Source organism: Antechinus flavipes, chromosome 5 (genome assembly GCF_016432865.1).
Source record: "Antechinus flavipes isolate AdamAnt ecotype Samford, QLD, Australia chromosome 5, AdamAnt_v2, whole genome shotgun sequence".
Taxonomy (NCBI): domain Eukaryota; kingdom Metazoa; phylum Chordata; class Mammalia; order Dasyuromorphia; family Dasyuridae; genus Antechinus; species Antechinus flavipes.
The window spans coordinates 178,983,195-179,002,656 of NC_067402.1; the positions used below are offsets into that span (position 1 = coordinate 178,983,195).

Consider the following 19,462-nt stretch of genomic DNA (forward strand, 5'->3'; position numbering starts at 1 on the left):
AATATAAAAGTGAGAATATATGAAAATGGCAAAATTCAGCACAGAAAAGTGTATTGGGGTAAGAAATGAGACACTAGAGATTTGTAAACTCTATAGAAACCCCATGCTTATATATTATGAATATTTTCTTTTAAAAATATTTGGGAGATGCTGAGAATGGCAAATATTAAATTCAGACACAAAAAACTAACTGTATTTAAATGAATAGGAAATGATTTATTACAGATGAGGGAAAATTACAGAGCCTGAATAAGCTATCTGGATTCAGTTAGATTTCTGACTTAGCAGAGCAACGATCATGTTTGATACAATGCTAGAAGAATAAAAGTTAGGAAAAAATGTGGCATGCAATTAAAATAACTCCAACTTCAGTTATTTAGGCAAATTATTGATACAAAAATTGAATATGGATAGAATAAAGGACAAAGAAACCAATTACAAAGTGAACTAAATGTCAACAAAGCCTGAAAACTGCTTTAGTCAGCAACTACTATGACTTGTGAAGAAGAGAACGCTGCAACAAAGGAATACGGTGACAGACTAGAAAGTTTATAAAGAAAGTTTATGATTTTAAAAATCTTATGGAGAAAGATAGTGGAATATTATGAACAATTTTACCTAATCATAAAATGGAAATAAGTAATAGATAATAAAACCATATAAAAGAAAGCCTAGCACAAAACCCAGCATTTGGACATAAACCTGAAGTTGAATGTCAAATAAGAGAAAGATGGAAATGATTTGAGTTTTTGATGAATATTTTATCACTTTCAAGGACAGTAGAGTCACCATATTTCACTTTTAATTTTCTAGTTTCAGATATACTTATAGAGAAAGAAAAGGCATTTTTGAGAACACAATATAAAAAGCAGTTGGATTAGAGGCTGTATATATAAAAATGATTTACTGAGGTAACAATATGAGGATATTCAGAAACTTATTCATGAGGAATCTGAAGGACGATAAAGTTGCCAAAGGCACTGAAAAAAATATCAGAACCTTTTTAATTACCAGAAAAGATAACTGGGAAACTTCAATGCTAAAGACCTATATATTTAGTTTCTGGTTTACGTTTTTTTTTTTTTTTTGAGAAAAATACACACATATGTCAAAGATACACTTTATGAAATTAGTAGTAGCAAATAAGAACCCTTCATAACATATTTCACGGTACATATCTTTATACCATTAATTGAAAGATGCAGAAAGTTCCAATAACCTATTATAATTATTGTTTGTTGACCTCAAAAAAAATTGGTATGATAGATTAAAATGCCCTTGACTGTTACATCTTATGGCATTTTCAAAGCAAACTTCCAAATCAGACAATTTTTTTTTAATTAGATGACTCAGTTTAATGTTCAAAATACAGACATTTTGAGCACATTCATAAAGACATTAACGCATTAAGTTGTCTAATGAATTTCTGCTCAATTTTTAGGCACATACCAGTTTCTCTGTTACATTTTTAAAATGTCATGGCAGGTATAGTTAATTTCTGCTATTCACAAAAAATATAAAATGAAAAAAAATATTTGGAAAACCACAAAACAGGGTAAAGTGGGGAACCCTGGGTGAGGTAAAAGAGCCTTTGGTGCAGTAAAAGGAACCCTGCTAACAGTGTCTGGTTCCTCTCCCCATCTCACCATAAGGGCTTTCAACCTTCTTAAGAGTCAGCGGTGACAACCTGTGCTGTAATTAAAGCAGAGTGATATCAAATGGCAAAGAGACATTTATACACAATAGCAAGTTGTTTATGCGATTCCACATGCACAGTATACAGTTAGCACATATGCAATGTGCTATAGTTATGTAATGGGTATATAAGGCTGAGAGAATTTAGAATAAAGGGACTCCCTGTTTAACCTTCCATGTGAGTCCTGCCTCTTCACAACTCTTCTAAGATTAAGAACTCAGGCTGGTACCAAGATTCTCCAGAGAGTTAGTCCACACATTACAGTTTTTCTCACCATAGTGGATATTGCAGAATTTGCTGCTATACTGACTACTATGTGGAGATTTGTACATACCAGATATATATGCATACACATGCACATTCTGAAATACACAGAGTAGCTATGACTAAGGACAGATCACTTAATCTCTCAGTGTACCAGAGAGGTCTGTATCAACACTTTCCACATTAGACTTTCTCTACACAACTGAAATCCCAGGTCCACAACAATGACAAATTGATATCTTATGGTAATAGTACATTGCACATAATATACAGACCTGACATAAAATGTCTATTGAACTGAAGTGAACCAGATCATAGGAATTCCATTGTAGGAATACTAGAAGGTCATCATAAAATGCTCTGTCACACAAAATCTAGATTCCTGAAAATTCAGGTTTTGATTTATGAGAAAATTTGAAAAGAGCAATTTGAGAATCACTGTGTAGACACTTCTTAAATATGGAGCTTGTTACATTATCCTTTAAGGATGAAAGAAGCCACTATCATCTACTAAAGGCTGAGTCAGAAAATTTGGGATGTTCTCCAAAAAAAGTTATTAATTCTTTCAATGAGCAATTATTATTTTATAAGCTTTTTTCTGGCTGTAGGGACTGCATATTTTGAGGAATGAGCATGAACCCATATGTACAAATGAAGCAACTAGGTAGGAAGACTTGGGGTTAGGAAGATTTGAAACAGAATTCTGTCACAATTACTAGCTGGGTGATCCTGGGAAAGTGATTTAATCTTTTTCTACCTTAGTTTCTTCATCTGTAAAATGGAGACAATAAAATGTACCCATGTTACAGAGTTATTGGGAGGATCAAATAAAATAGCATCCATAAAGAATATCACAACTTGAAAGGATTATATAAATGCTAGCTATTATATTCTTACCTGACTCAGAATTCGGCCACATTTTTTCCCTATCTTTTCCACCAAATCAAAGATTGGGAAATTCCAAGTATTTAGTTTTTCCATTATCGAGTCCAAATTATCCATGACAAGAGGCTCTGGAGCAAGAATAGGCTTATCTGGCTATAAAGATCAGAGAAAAAAATGTTTTATTGGCATGTGATTCTATTTTTTAAAAATGTCTTGTGCATTATGTCAATATTTAAAAGATGAAGATACATTTATTAAGGTCATAAATCAAAATTGCAAAGTCTTCAACTCTTCATCTAAAACACTAAGAAAACTAAAGCTTTAAACTAAAAATCTAAATAACAAGTATTATGATCTGATGAATCTATAGGCAGATAGTTTTAAACTTGTTTTATATAATCTAGTTCTAGTTCAGGCATAAATAGACATGTAATACATATTCCCTTTATAAGATGATAATGCCACAACATTTTATTCTGAATGTTCAAATTCACATTAATGCTTCTCTATTTGTAAATGCTTTCTATCTGTAAAATGGGAATAATAACAGACATCTTGGATTCCTTGGATGTTATCTGTTGGAATCCTTACTAACTGCTAACTAATTAGAGTTGATCTAATCTTACAAGAAGATGTTTTGGGCAGAACCTGAAACAAGGTACTAAGTAGAACTAATTAATACAAGGCTTGTGTTCACACCTTTACTCATTGGAGTTCAATGAGTTCACACCTCCCTTGAAGCTCTTTGGGCCAGAGAACACTATGGGAGAAAACCCACAATCCCTCTCTTGAAGGAGCATAAATAGAGCTTCAATGGGCCAGTCAAAGAAGTTCTTCAGAGTGAAGAAACTACAAGTCGAGATTTCACCGGAATGACATAAAGAGTGGAGCTGGCTGGAGGCTGAAGAAAGCAGAGGCAGAGGCTGAAGGACCAGACCTTTGGATTTGGCGACATTTGGAGAGAGCTCTTGGGACCAAGCAGAGAGATAGGCCTCTAAGCTAACCGGGCTATATTAGAGATAATAAAAGATCTGAACTTTTATCACCTGGCTGCGTTTTGAGAAGAAAAAGCTCACCACAGTTATCTATATACAATTGATTAAGAATGGGATTTCTTATCATAAATTAAAGGAATGATAGATTCCTTCCTAAGGATAGAATGGACTGGTTTAAAAAAAAATGTATCTTGCTGGAATTTTTCAAATACAGTTTTCAATGAAATGGAAGGATAAAAACTGCCAATGTACTTCTATCATGCAAGGCAACATAGAGACATAGACCATAATTGCAATATAGGAATAAGAAAAGGAGTAGAGAGGCATAAAATTTTATAGGGTATAAAATCCAAGAAAGTAATAAGGATTAAAATCCATTGGTTTTATTCAAGTTTATAAAGTTGAAGTGACAAGCACAGTGACCTAAAGATTCTGATGAAGAGTAATAAATTTACCCTACAGGTAATTTTGAGAATTTCCAATATGGGGCTTAGAGAAGAAATATGTCTCTGGAAAGATATATCTATTCTCTGAAAGAACATAAGTTTCATGAAAGGAGAGCCTATTTTATTTTAGTCTTTGTACATTCAATTGTTCACTATGGTACATATCATAAATCTGGCTAACTGGAAAAAAATCAATGGTGCTATGACAAGCAAAAGAGAGAGCTGAATAGCATTAGATATTAAAAAGATGTATTCCTTGCTCAAGAACCAGATAGATACCTAAAGAAACATACTGATTGGAATACAACTGGCTTAATATCAATGGGTACAGAAACAAAAGAATCTGAATATTCTATGGACCAGCTGAGAAGAAAGGAAATATAGATGAGGAATTCCAGAAACAGCCTGCTATTGTAGAATGACATACACACAGAGAAAAAACAAAACAAAGAAAATCATTCTACAGAACATCATATCCCTTGTTAGTTGGTTTCTATTATTCAATATTAGTCATTGAGACTCTACTCCTTTTTTCTTCAAATGCTCAAAAAAATCTATCTTCTGACATTGGAAGAAAGGGGAATTACTTTAAAAGTTCAATGAATAATTGGAAGTTCATTGAATTACACATTTTTATTATTTTTCCAAATTACATGTAAAAACATTTTGACATTAAAAAAAATTTTGTATTCCAAATTTGATCCTTCAGTTTCTCTACTTTTGCCTCCCTGATTCAGTAAGCAATTTAATATAAGTTATAGATGTGGAATCATGCTAAACATATGAATATATTAATCATGTTGTGAAAGAAAACAGAAAAAAAACACAAAAAAGTGAAAAATACTATGCTTCAATGTGCATTCACCAGTTCTTTCTCTGTATGTGGATAGCATTTCCCATCATAAGCCCTTTGGAATTACCCTGGATCAATGAATTACTGAAAGCAACTAAATCATTTACAATTGGTCATTGTATAATATTGTTGTTATTATGTACAAAATTTTCCTGATTCCATTCACTTCTTTCTGTATCAGTTCATGTAAGTTTTCTAAATTTTTCTGAACCCATCCTGCTCAGCAATTCTTATAGTGCAATAGTATTCAATATAATTATATATCACAAATTTTCCAGCCCATTTACTAATTGATATACATTTCCTCAATTTCTGATTCTTTGCCACCACACACACAAAAAAAGAGCTGCTATAAATATTTTTTTACAAACAAGTTTTTTTCCCCCTTTTAAAACTTTTTTAGGACACATATCTATTAGTGGTATCTAACTTAAAATTGTAATGCATATAGGAGATTTAGAACAGTTAATGATAAATAAATGCAAATAGTATTGGAATAACAAAGCATTATCCCTGAAGGTTATCATCAGGGACACTAAAATTTTTAATTAATGAAAAACAGTGAAAGATAAAGACAATATGGGGTATTTTCAAATTATACTGGGCAAAAGAGAAGGCTCAATGGAATATGAGGACTATTCTCAGAAGATTTATCAGTGACAATAAATACTTCTGCCTTTTCATTAACTCTTTTTCCCCCCAATTTCTCATCCAAACAGATAACTAATCATTGGATTGGAAACTTCTGGAAAATTTTTCATTAGGGAGTCAAAATTCAAAAAGAAAAGTAAAATAAAGTATCATTTTTCCTGAAGTAATCTAAGCCAATATTTGCGCTCTTTGAAAGATAGAGATAATGGGATAGGTGCTAGAGGATCAAAGAAGAACAAAGGTTTTCAAAAGAAGTCAAAAAATGTTGAGTCTACAAATACTATTCTCAACTACTTCCTCTTACCATACAGGCCAGCTATAATATGTTAATAATAAAATCTCTTTTTTTGCCTGTTACTTCACTAATCTTCATCTTAATATTCTCCACCACATTTCAACAACGTCAATTCATAATTTTCTCAGGAATATACCTCATTAATATATAATAACACCTTTCTCCTATTTCACTTGTTTTTTTTTTTTTAATAAATTATAACCTATCCAGAGCTATAAGCTGGTTATGAGTTTCCTCCCACCAAATTTCAATGGTGTCTATTGTACAAGATCAGATTTGCATTAGAATCTATATTACAAATTGTTCACTGCCTAAATATTGGGTATTTGTATTCACCTTTTTTTTTTTTTATCTTGGATTTCACTATTGGCTTCTTTCTTGAATTTTTTTCTCCTATGAACTTCTGATAATCTCAAAATCAAATGTTCCTACATTGTAGCTTCTTTGTATGACATTTAGGTTAGTAGATACTTTAACAGTTTTCACTTTTATCATACTTTTAAGTTTAAAAAGTTTTTCATTAAATTTGTAAGACAGTAGGTAAATGAATTTCCATCAACTTGGACAGGCACATTTTATCCTTAATCAAGGCTTTCATTCCTATATTTGAAGTATGGTCCAAAAAAGATGAAATGAATCATATAATCCTTTTAAAAGTAGAAAAACTGATTTGGCTGGCCAAGTAAAACATATGCCTTTTTAAATTGACATTTAAATGTGATTAAAAGAGATAATGGGAAAATAAACAAACAAAAAAACCCATGATCAATCACTCAACAATAAATATCACAAAATATTAGAGCTGAAAGAAGCCTTAAAGATCACTTAGTCTTTTCCTCTACCTTCTCTTCACCTCATTTAAATAAATGAATGGAAACAAATTTTAAAAACCTAAATATTGGCTAAGCTAGAAATTAACTAAAGCTAATTTCTCCTGATTCCAAGTTCATTGTTTTCTCCTCTCTGCTATACCACATTGCCTCAAATAAAGTATTCTTTATTTTGTTTAACTGTACTCCAATAAAAAAAAAGAAGTGAACATTAGGATTTTGGATAGCTTTATGTTAGATATGTAATAAAAATAGAGAACAGAATGATGTGTTACATAAGGAAAAAAGACAATACTGACATAGCTTGTTATAGCAATGAAAATATATGTTGTTTAAATGTCTGTTTGACAAAAATCAAGAGTTTTAATGAAAAAAGCAGGATACTTAAAGAAATTTGTTATTTCACTCCCCACTCCAATTACTTTTGCCTCTAACAGGATATCCATGTGATTCCTGTGATATAATAAAATTTAAAAAGATGCAGGAAGCTATGGAGGGTTTGTATAAATAATTCAGAGTATACTGGAAAGATCCAAGAGGATAATTTATATAACTAATATATTAATTTAAAGAAAAATAACACCAGTATTCTGAGCAGTGCAATAACTAATTATGATTATAGTCAGTTGTTGGTAAAGCATACTTATTCCAAGCCCATGTATAGAAGCAGGCATACATTGTCAAATATAGCATTTGTATTGATTTGTTTTGCTTAATTGTAATTGTTTGTTTCAAGAGAGGGTTCTATTCAGGTAGAAGTCACTGGGAAGTGATTATAAAGTGTGTGATTTTGGTTTTGGAGGGTGTTTTAGAAGCAATTGGGGTTAAGTGACTTGCCCAGGTGACACAGTTATTAAGTATCTGGTGCTGGATTTGAATTTTGATCCTTCTGACTTCAGGGCCAGTGCTCTACTCATTATGTCACATACCTGAACCAACTACCAAAAAATTTTTTTAAGATTCAATAAAATATTGTTTTAAGTTAGAAATACATTTATTGAATGGATTTTCCTAGAGGCATTTGTACTTTAAAAAGTATGGATGGAGAGCAATTGTTAGAGATAATTGTTTCTACTGTTAACCAAGTGAAAGGAAAATCTTTCATCTCTAGAACAAAATTCTTAAATAAAATCCAATATAATTTTATAGAATTGATGATTTTTAAAATATATATATGCATATATATTTTGTCTGCCCCTAAATTATATACTGATTCTAAATTCTAAAATAGAATTACAAAGCAAAATGAAGAAATACAAATGAATAAATGATATGATATGAAGCTACCATAAACACGATGGTTTCAGGAGTGTATGTGCTGTGCTGAGATTCTTTCCTCAATGAATCTTTACAGCCCTCTTGTTCATCTTCATTCTGGACAATATCACTGCTGTCACTGTTATTATTGGTTTCATAGTCAGAAGTCACTTGAGCTGTGTCATCTGCAACAGGGAGAGAACTGCTTATTTTAATAACCATGAAATACTGACTTTCACTTGATGTATCTTTCCCCTCAAAGTCAAATAGCAACTCTATATGCCAAGATAATGTACTCCTAACATGTTCATGCAAAATATTATAAGAAAAAGCAGAGTATCAGGACTTTAGAAAAGAGGAAACTCAAAAACTTGCCTGCTATCTATACTCTCAACAAACATATTCAAACTCTATAAAGATTAGGTGCTTTGTCTATGTCAGTTTCCAATTTTTAAAATGATCTTTTTTTATCATCCCTTTATAATTTTAAATTTCCTTTTTTTTACTGACTTTTTATTGATATAATCAATACGGTCTCTTTCCCAAACCCTTTTCATCATTCATTCATTCAAAAAATATTTAATGCTTCCTATGTGCCAGATAGAGAAGACATAAAGACAAAAACCAAACTATGTCTGCCCTCAAGGAGCTTGTGTACAAAGGTGCACAGAGAAGCAATTAACAAATATATTCAAAGCTAATACCAAGTAATGTGGAGGAGGATGAAATAATAATGAAGTTAGAGAAGAAAAGAAATAGAATCTGCAAAATCTTCTTTGAAAAGATCACCTTTGAGTTGAGCCTTGCAGGAAACTAGGGATTCGAAGAAGCAAAGACAAGAAAAGGAAAATGGGGTCATGTCTGTGTAAAGGCAGAGAAAAGAAGGAATTCCAAATGTGATGTTTTTAAAAAGTTCCAAAAGATATAATTTCTGGCTATCTTAATAATTTTATTAATATGTTTGTTAAAAGGATAATCATTTGGCCATCTCTTTCAGGCTAAATACCCCTAATGATGATAAGCCCTTTAAAGAGTAAGTTTTCCCAAGGGTGACAACTAACTCTGATTAGTTACCAGTTAATGAGAGAATGAATATAATTATGACAGGGTGGGATCTAGTACAATGAAAGTCTTGAAATAAATGACTTGGATGACGCAAATTTTGGTCAGAGACAAAAATTTCCATATCAACTGTTGGACAAAAGGGAGCGTTAACAATTTCAATACTTGCCAAACCTGTCTGAGCAAACACAGTGAGCTGGAATGTACCCATTATCTCAAACTTAGAATTTATATTACTGTTTGAATAGATCTTAACCTAGGTAAATCTTTCAGAAAGACTTTCCATATTGGTTGACTTCTGGATGAGGAAGTAGAAAAGGGGAAAAAACTTGGTTATTAACCTATTAATGCCAAAGAGAAATAATCATTTCTCACACAAGTTGAAGGACCAATAATTATACCAGTTTGATAAAACTATAGAAGGAGAATAACATCTTGGGGTGGGGGGAAGGAATTGTATTTAGAAAGGCTTTAAATACTGAATAGAGGACTTTATATTTTATCCTATGACGAGGTAAGAAAGGGTAGAAATTCATAAAATTACCACCAGTGAATAGAGTATACTTTCCTTGTATTTAGCAAAAATACAAAAAATAAAACAAAGAAAGAAAAAGAAAAGCCTTTAATTTTTGGAAGGATGTATTCTTCAGCTATCAATACCACCTTCTTTCTGCTCCTTCTTAGCAGAGAACTTTATATCCAAAGTCAAGTAAGACTTCTTTATAGAAGAAATCAAGGAAACATTACAAACTCCTCCCCACCTCACACTTAAAAATCCTTCTTCAGTCTCCCCCAACTTTCCAACTTTTGTTCCAGAATACTTGTCTTAATGGACTTCACCTTCTAGAGGAAAAACATAACACATAAAAGGAAACTGAAAAGCAGGGGGAGAAGGTCAGAGAAAGGGAAAGAGAGAAGGAACCAAATCTAATTTACCCTGGTTTTTAAAGTCCTTCACCATCTGTCCTCAATTTTTCTTTAGACCCATATTTTACACTCTTGCCTTTCTACATTTCACGGTTCAGTCAAAATGGTCTCCTTGCTTTTTTCAACCATGATATTTCATCTCATTACTCCATATTTAGTGGGACTTTGGTATTGTTTTTATATATTTTGCAGCTATTCTCAATATTTGGAAAACTCTTCTCTATCTTGTTTTTGTTCTAGATTGGACATAAGCTCTGCCTTACATATATATGTCCACCACCTTTGTCCATCACCCACATGTCTAATTGCTAGGGTCTTCCTTCTCAAAGCTATCTTGTATTTATATATAATCCAATTTTGACATGCTTCTTCACCTAAAAGAATAAAAGTTTCATGGTGACAGAGAATGTTTTATATTTGTCTTTGTAACCCTAAACCCTAGCACTATCACCAACACATAGTAGATACTTAACAAATGCTTATTAATTCAAACAAAGAAAATCTAGTTAAGCATATAAGAGAACATCACAGCCAAAGGGAGAGAGATTAAAACGATCCATATGGTAATGGGAGCAAGGCCTGAAAAAAACTTCTTCCTACCTATCTTAGAAGTAAGGTGATCAGGAATGGAGCTTTTGAAAAAAAAAAAAAGTTCTTTCTCTTTCAATTTCAGTATGTATTCTAAAGGGATACACAATACTTCTAAATTCCACCAGAATCAGATTAAAATGTAATTGGGAAATATTTATCAAAACGTATAAATGCAATAAAATATAGATAATGTATAGCTCCTATAGGTACAGCTCAGGGACCTCATTTCTATTTGACTTTCATACCAGTGTGCTAAAGAGAGATTTAGGAAAGCAAACATTTTGCCCCTACGTAAATGTTGCCACCAACTGACAAGTGCTGGATATTTCTCTAATTTCCCTCCATCCCCATGTTCTCTTCCCTTTTTATTCTGGGTGTTAGAGCTAAAGAAACAATAAAATAAAATAAAAGTTCACAGATATTAGAGGCAATAAAAACCTGTCAATCAAATATACTATGGGCAAATATCCTGAATTGCTGCTCTACGAGGTGAAATAGCATTCTCATATGATGCTTAATACCCTTAAGATCTATTTAATAGAAGCAGAGTATTTGTTCCTGGCCATTTATAACATCATTATCTAGGCCATATCACAAATGTACTTGGCAACTATGTAAGTCTAGCTCAGTGCCAGGTACATAATAGGCAATTAATCAATAGGTATTGATTGGTGGTTAGAGTTATGAAGAATCCTTATTGAATGTTTGCTTACAATGAAGATTTTTAGGAAGTAGTAAGGTAAGAAAGATAGCTGTCAAGATACTTGTTTTTTGAGATAAAATTATACTTCCACAGTATTAATTTTTTTTAAATTGCAAAATGATTACCTGTCCTGTTTGGTGAATGTGTGACTGCACTGCCACTTCTCAATGCCCCATCAGCAGAGTTCCCTTGATTATATGGTCTGCCACAGCTGAGAAACATTGAATGAAGCAGGTTATAAGTATACATTTTAATATGTTTCAAAGAACACTTTCATATTCCTTTCATCCATGCGTTTAAAAATTTTATTTACTTAAAAATTTTAATACTGACCACATACACATTTCATTCAATTATCTTTTTTTAGTTTTTATTTGATAAAATACCAAGTTTTGTTGTTAAAATAACAATACAACTACAAAACAAGAATTTAGTGTGTTTACTACTAATCAGTGAAATTCATTAATTTTTTACTAATTATGGGATTTTTCTCAGCAGTAAATTAGCTTAAATACTATGCAAGTGTCCTCTTAGATTCTTCAAATATCAGAATATGAAGCTCAGTACACACAAATAGTTAATTTTTTTTTCCTTCTGTTCACAAAATTCTTTTTTTTTTAATCCTTCCAGACAGGTTGTAGTAGTACTATGAGCTTCACAAAAAGATCACAAGTTTTCCAAAATCATTATAGTTTGTCCTTTCACATGTCTGCTCAAAAGAAGATAGGCAAGAATTATATATAGCTTTTGTGTATTATCTAATCAAGTGAAGTCAAGAAGCATTTATTAAGCACTGTGGGATACAGAGAAAGGCAAAAATCCTCCATATTTAGTGGGACATTAAATGAATGTTCAACTAAGAGATGTTTGTAACCTTTTTTAAAAAGAAAATTAGAATTGACAAAATTATTGCTTCTCAAACAATAGAAATTCAGAAAAAATAAATAATAGTTGTAGCAGCAAGTTCAATAGCAGCAAGAGAGTAAGAATCTCACAATCTAGTGGAAGAAATAACATACTAACAACTATATGCAAAAAACTATATATTTGTACATACAAACACTATCATTATACATAGATTTTAAATTAATTTTGTACTCGAGGTGGGGGAAATCAACATGAACTTCTTGGAGAATGAAGCCTTTCAATAACCTCCTGTCAAGACTTATTTTAAATCTTAACCATAGTTGATAGAAAAATACTAGCTAAAGATCATTGTCTGATTGTAGGGTGTTGAGTAGAAAAGATTGCTGCTTCCAGGTTATAATTAGAAAGCAGGCCACCAGTCTAATTCGAAATACATTTTGTAATAGTCTTATGAGATATCCAAAATTCCCATCATTAGCAATAAGCAATAGTCCTTTAGATTAAGTCAATCTCCAGAAGATTCCATTTTTTAAAAAATTAAAGATGGAGCTGTAACACATTAATACAGTGCCAACCAGTAACATGGCATAATTTAGTTTACCAGATTAGCCAGCAAAGTTGCTTAATAAAAAGGATGAAGAAAAAGTTGTGGTAAAGTTTGAAGGAATTTTAGAAAAGATCTAGAGAATATATATACTGATCAGAAAGCATCTGGGAACATGAGACATTGGAACTCTGGGAGGCAGATAGGAAATGTGAAAGAAGTTAGAGAAATTGAGGAATTTTTTCCCACTTAAAAATTTGTCTAGATTTGAAGGTGCTAGCTGAATTATGTAGGGAACTATAAACAAAATCTAGAGATGAGCACATAAGCACTGTCATTAATTTCTTCCCTCAATTGTTGTTTTTTTTTTTTAAAGTAAAACTTAGTTTTATTTTTTTTTCACATTTGTTTGCAATGTCTCTGCTGCCTAGTATGTGGTTAATTTTTTGGGGGGTAATAGTTTAATGTACTATTGAGAAATATGTATATTCTATTATAATCCTATTTGCAAAATGTCACATCTTAACTATGTTTCTCTAGCAATTTGTTCAGTTCTACAGCTTTCTTTTTGTTACATCTATTCAAAATCAATAGAAGCATATCAGTCTTCTGAAATTCTCTTGTCACTGTCTATGTCTTCTTAAGATCAGATAATGTTTCCTTTATGACTTTCCTATACTAATGCATTTGGATCATATGTTTATCATAGAAAATTTTTCTTGTCAATTTTTTCAATATAATTTCAAAATGTTATCTATTATTAATTTTAAGTGATTGTTTTTGCTTTGCTAGGTTATACAACTGCAACTCTTGCTCTTTTTTGATACATTCTATGCGTAGTAATTTTTTCATCCTTTCAGCTTTATTTTGTGAGTATCTTTGTTTTTAAATGAATTTTGTGCAAGCAACAGATTATATGGTTTAGCATTTTCATTCAATTTGTGGCTCTTTTTCATTTTATTGGATTGTTTGATCCGCTCACATTTATAGTTGAGAGAGCTAAATCTATATTTTCCTCAACTTATCCTCAAGACTGCCTTTTTCTCCCCTATTCTTTACAAAGTATTATGGTCATTCACTTTTATCTTAATCTTTTTTACTTTAATCTTAATCTGTAACAGCACTATTCCCATTGACTCTCTTTACCTTGGCTCTTTTCCTTTTGAAGTTTTTGCTTATTAATTTTCTTTTTTCTCCTGATTTCATCTGGTTATAAGGCTTCCCTCCACCACCTTTTCCTTTCCTTCTTATTTTCCCATTTCTCTCCCTGCCTTCAACTACATTAGTATTTAAATTTTTCATTTTTGCTTTGCTTACCAAAAATGATTTCTCTAACTCTTCATTATCCAGTCACTTTTTCTATCTATTCTAGACCCTCATTCTCTGACTTATGACTCCTGTAATTATTTGGTCTTTGTTCTCAGTTTTTCTCATGTACTTAAAACTTCCAATATATTCATTTTAAGTTGTTCTCTCTAGGAAAAGTGGTTCCTGCAGCTGTCTTGTAAAGCTTATTACACATATTCTGCCTTTTCCTCTCCATCATATCTCTGATTAGACAGCCACTATTGACAAATGCTATCCCGTGGTTACCCTTTCCCCCCAATTAACATCAAAATGTTCTCCCTGGCTTCATGCTCTCCTACTTCCCAAGTGTTAGTTTTCCCTAGGAGTTCCAACTTCCTTCTTCCCCAAGGTAGGTTGAGTAGAATTTTCAAGTACCAAATTCTCCAAATCACACCCAAAACATGTCCTCATATCTTTTCACAGAACATCTCTCTTCATCCATAAATATATTCATATCAGTAGAACCCCTTGTTCTCATCACCAAAACAAGGCCTCCTTAATCCTCCTATACAAGTATTTTCAATCCTTCCCCTTTCCTCCTCAATCTCCTTAAGACTCTTCTAATGAGACTACAGAAGTCATCTTCCTTTCACTAATAGCCCTTGATTTTATGCCTGCATATTATACTCTTCTCTGTCCTCCTAGGTTCCCTCCTCCACTTTCATGAATCATCCCATGTTATAATGTCAGTCCAACAACTATAATTCATATGTGGGCTGATTTTCATCAAGCTCTGTCCATAATATTCCAAGTCTACTTCTTCACTGTCACCTCAAGCTGGACTTCTGCTTTCATTTCTCTTTCCCTGTTTATATTTAGAAAGAAGTCTCTCTGCTCTTACTCTCTTGCTGTTATTGAACTTGCTGCTACAACTATTATTTATTTTTTCTGAATTTCTATTGTTTGAGAAGCAATCATTTTGTCAATTCTAATTTTCTTTTTAAAAAAGGTTACAAACATCTCTTAGTTGAACATTCATTTAAAAAAAATATCATTAAACTCAGATTTGCAGGATAAGACACACTGAATTGCATTCTGAGCCCCACTGCTCTTTTAGACACATTCTTCCATATTTCTGTCTTTGTGTTCTGATTGGTCCAGAATGACTTACATTATTAGATTTTATTTTCTTTTGTATTTCAAGAACTTTCTTCTAATTGTTTAAGTAATCTGTTATTTCTGAATTGATTAATGAGTTTAACCACATTGCATTTTGAAGTTTTCAGTCTTGGGCTTTATCTTATTTTGTTTTATTTTATTTATTTATATTTATTGGTGAAGATGATCTACAAAATCTTTCAATTGGCACTTGAAATTCTGGACAGTTTTCTTCAATTATTTCCTTTAACGTTGAAAATTTTTTGTTTTTGTTTTTATTTTTGTTCTTCTGGGAGCCTAGTATCCTTAGATTGTTTCCACATATTCTGTCTTTAAGATCAGTATGTTTTGTTGTTCTTTTGGTATTACTAGTTTTTGCTTCTCTTCTAGATTATCCTTCATTTCTCTACATCTGTATTACCAATCTATTATCTTCTTGTATTTCAAGTTGCTTTTTTTTTCTATTCTAACCATTATTTCTGCTCTTCAGACCATACATTTTACTCTCATTATTTTCATTTTTCTTTAGAATTACTCAGGAACAATGTATTGTGATTCTGTGTTTTCACATTTCATAGGAACCTATGTCTTACTGATTATTGAATTATTTTACAATTCTAATTCACTGATACCTGAATCTTTTTTCTACATTTGGAAGCCATAGTTATTTATATTGTCATTGTTTTTCACTGATGATTTACGTACTTATGCTCAATTCTTCAAGTTTTCTTCTTCCTGAGATCATTGGTAATTTCAGTCTTTTTCTAACTCTGATTCCTTTCCTTCTAATGATGATTTCCTTTGTGGCTTAGATCTCCAAGGTCACATAATAATCCCACCTGGACAATTTTGAAGCATTAAAGAAAGAATGTTTGTGGAGATAAAATTATTAAATGATTTCACTTAATATGAAATATAACTGACTCTGAGAGACTTTGGTAGTAATTTTGATTTTTGCATTTAAATTTATAAATAAAAAGTTATTTTAAAAGTTATTTATACTGTAAGTTTCTAAAAAGCAACTTATTACCCAGATTCATATCTATATTTATCTAGCTAGCTACCTAACTAGCTATACTTCCTCCACTATTTCACCTGGACAATTAGGTTTGCCACACAAACACTATCAACAGACAAAATGACAGTAATTTGTGTATTTCCAAGGTTCCAGCTGTCCCCATATGTGGTTGTTCCTGAAAGAAGTCCCAAACATGGAATCAACTAAAGTATGAGCAAATAAAATATATATAATTAAGCTATTTTTTTTCTGTAAATGGGTTGATAAGATAATGAGTTATTATTAATAATAATTATATTATTTTTTTTAAAATTGATATCATTTTATATACTAGTATACTTTTAAAAATATGATCACTTTATGGTTGTTTTGCTAAATTCTTTCAGGAAAGCTCCCTCAGTGCCACATTTGAGGTCACATACCCTTCAAAATTATCTGGATTTTAGGCATTCTGATACTTCCAGAATAAATTATGCTAGTTTTAATATCTATACATTAAAGAAAGAAGAAGAGTCACTGGTACAATAATTTCTATTTTTCCTTTTTAAGTTCTCTACCTAGCAATGATACTGCTTTTTTCAAAATACCTGAAAAAGAAATGAGGTCATGTAAAGATTTTAAAAATAGGTAAAATATTATTTTGTGTTGCAGAGCTTTTGGGAGAAAAAGAATTAATTAGACTATAGTAACAAGTCTAAAAGATCATTGTGATGTCTTAGATTCAATATGGGATTTGAGATCTAAATTTAAGGCCAATAATTGCCTCTAGAACATGTATAAGGTGATTTATCTCTCTAAAATGATCAAGGATGTCAGGAACTTTAATATTTGTCTTACTCTTAATTATTTTCTATATTTAATTTAAATAGAAGTTGGATACTAAAAAATAAATGAGATAATGAATGCAAAGTATTTTGTAAACTTCAAACATTCATATAAAATCAAACATTGTTGGCATTTCTTTTGAAGCCACCCCCCCAACACACACACATCCCTTTCTTATTTCTGTCTTTCTGTCTCTGTCTTTGCTTTGTCTCTGTATCTTTCTCCCTCCATCCATCTCTCTCTCTGTGTTTCCATCTCTTTGTGTTGCTGTTTCCTGCCCTCTTCTCTTTTCCTCTCTCTTTCCCTCCCCCACTTTGTTTCTCTGTCTGTCTCCTGTCTCTCTCTTCCCCCATTCCCCTCCTTCCCTTCCTTTTCCCCTCTCTCTGTTTCTCACATAAATGAAATATTTTCATATGTGAAGAAAAGGAATTACACCTGTGGTTTTTTTTTTTGTTATAGCTAATCCATATACAAAGAAATTACATCTTCCAATTCAAGGTAACAACTTTTCTGAAGCTTATGGACATAAAAAGTTGCCTAGAGAGATTAAGCAATTTTCCCAGGTTCACAAAGTCAGGATTCAAACTCACATCTTTCTGACTTCAGAGCCAGTTCTCTATCCTCTACACCAGGGCTTCTTAAGCTTTTTCCGTCACAACCCCTTTTTGCCCAAGAAATTTTTATGTGACATGAGTATATAGGAATATAAAATATAATATATGTATATATCATATACATAATAATAAAAAATATATCATGTTATAAAATATAGATACATAAAGAATAAATGTATATAAATATATAATATATTTATTTAGTTTTATGATTTATTTTATATTATATATTATATAGACTTTATTATAATAAAACATTATAAATAATAATTTATATTATTATATAAAATAGGTATACAAATCAAATATTTACTGATAATATATCAAAATTTTAAGATTTCTACAAGAACTCATGAAGTCACAATCCAAAGTTTTAGAAACTGGGCACTAGAGAATACTGCTTCAATTTTGACATGAAAAACATTCCAAATAATAGTACAGCTAAAGTAAAATCTCATTGATTCAGACTTTCAGAATTCATTATAATTTGGTCTTGACATTCATTAATTCAGTAAAAAGATAACATAAAATTCTTGGACATATTAATCCTCTTACCTGGTACATATAACAGGTGGGATGAAAATCTGTGGGGAAAGATCTGGTGCACTCTGGGTATATGTCAAAATTCTGTGAGAGCTTAGACCTTGTTTGGGAATTACTTCTGCAGATTCTGGAAATTGTATCGCAGAAATTTTGCTGACTGGGCTATTGATTGGACTCCCTTGAATAGGTGATGGATTTGGAGATGAACGAGGTGAAATTTTAGCTATAACACCTGAAAATAAAATAAGTTATTTCACTAAGTGAATTTAATGACAGTTCAAAATTGTAATTTTCTCAGTTTTGATACAATAATTACCTGAATAAAAGGAATACTGCTTTCTCACTAACAAATAAAACACTCAAGGTCTCTGTGGGTAATGAATTAGAATCTGCTCTGTGACAACTATCCTAACAAGGTAAAAATATAAAATATATCCTGCTTCAAACCAGAATGAGTGGATAAAAAATATTTATATTGTGGAACCCAAGGAAAATAATTCATAAAGGACTTCACAGATCACTTAGTATAGGAAATTGTAGCCAAGAGAACTTAAATGACATGCCCATGATCACATAGGCAATAAAAGGTCATTGCTTTTCTCACTGTACTATACCTCATGAAAAGCAATATGTAAATAAATGATTTAGTGGAACTTCAAAACATCTAGTGGCTCTCCTCATTTTGCTTTTTCTTTTCATCCCACCTGATTGGACAGTAGATAGAAAGATAGGTAGGTAGGTAAGTAGGAAGATAGATAGACAGACAGACAGACATAGATAGACAGATAGAGAGAGAGAGAGAGAGAGAGAGAGAGAGAGAGAGAGAGAGAGAGAGAGAGAGAGAGAGAGAGAGAGAGAAAGAAAGAAAGAAAGAGAGAGAGAGAGAGAAATAGGAGGGAGTTTTTTTTCCTTTTCTTAGGAGTTTTTCTGGGTAATTCCATCCTGTGAACCTCCTACCTTCACAAAATGATTTGCATTAAACAGGTACTTATATATTGTAAGTAACTAAAAAATAGATTTTTTGGATGAATGTTTATAATTAACATTTCATATTAATGGCTAGAAAGCATTTTAATCAGAAAAATATCAAAAAAGAAGAAAGTAATCTTATTACTTTTACCATATTTAACTTTACCTCAAACAACATATCT

The 19,462-nt window shown here is 31.6% G+C and overlaps 1 protein-coding gene across 1 annotated transcript in view; it reads right to left on the reverse strand.

The window, feature by feature from the left end:
- The window catches only part of PDE3A (phosphodiesterase 3A), a 328,828-nt gene that overhangs the window by 45,040 nt on the left and 264,326 nt on the right, over nt 1-19,462 (reverse strand). The window contains exons 6-9 of the mRNA XM_051961386.1: nt 18,324-18,543; nt 11,581-11,666; nt 8,203-8,357; nt 2,858-2,998 (exon numbers count right to left, since the gene is read on the reverse strand). Coding sequence (XP_051817346.1) covers nt 2,858-2,998; nt 8,203-8,357; nt 11,581-11,666; nt 18,324-18,543 — 602 coding nt within the window. The remainder of the gene's footprint in view (nt 1-2,857; nt 2,999-8,202; nt 8,358-11,580; nt 11,667-18,323; nt 18,544-19,462) is intronic.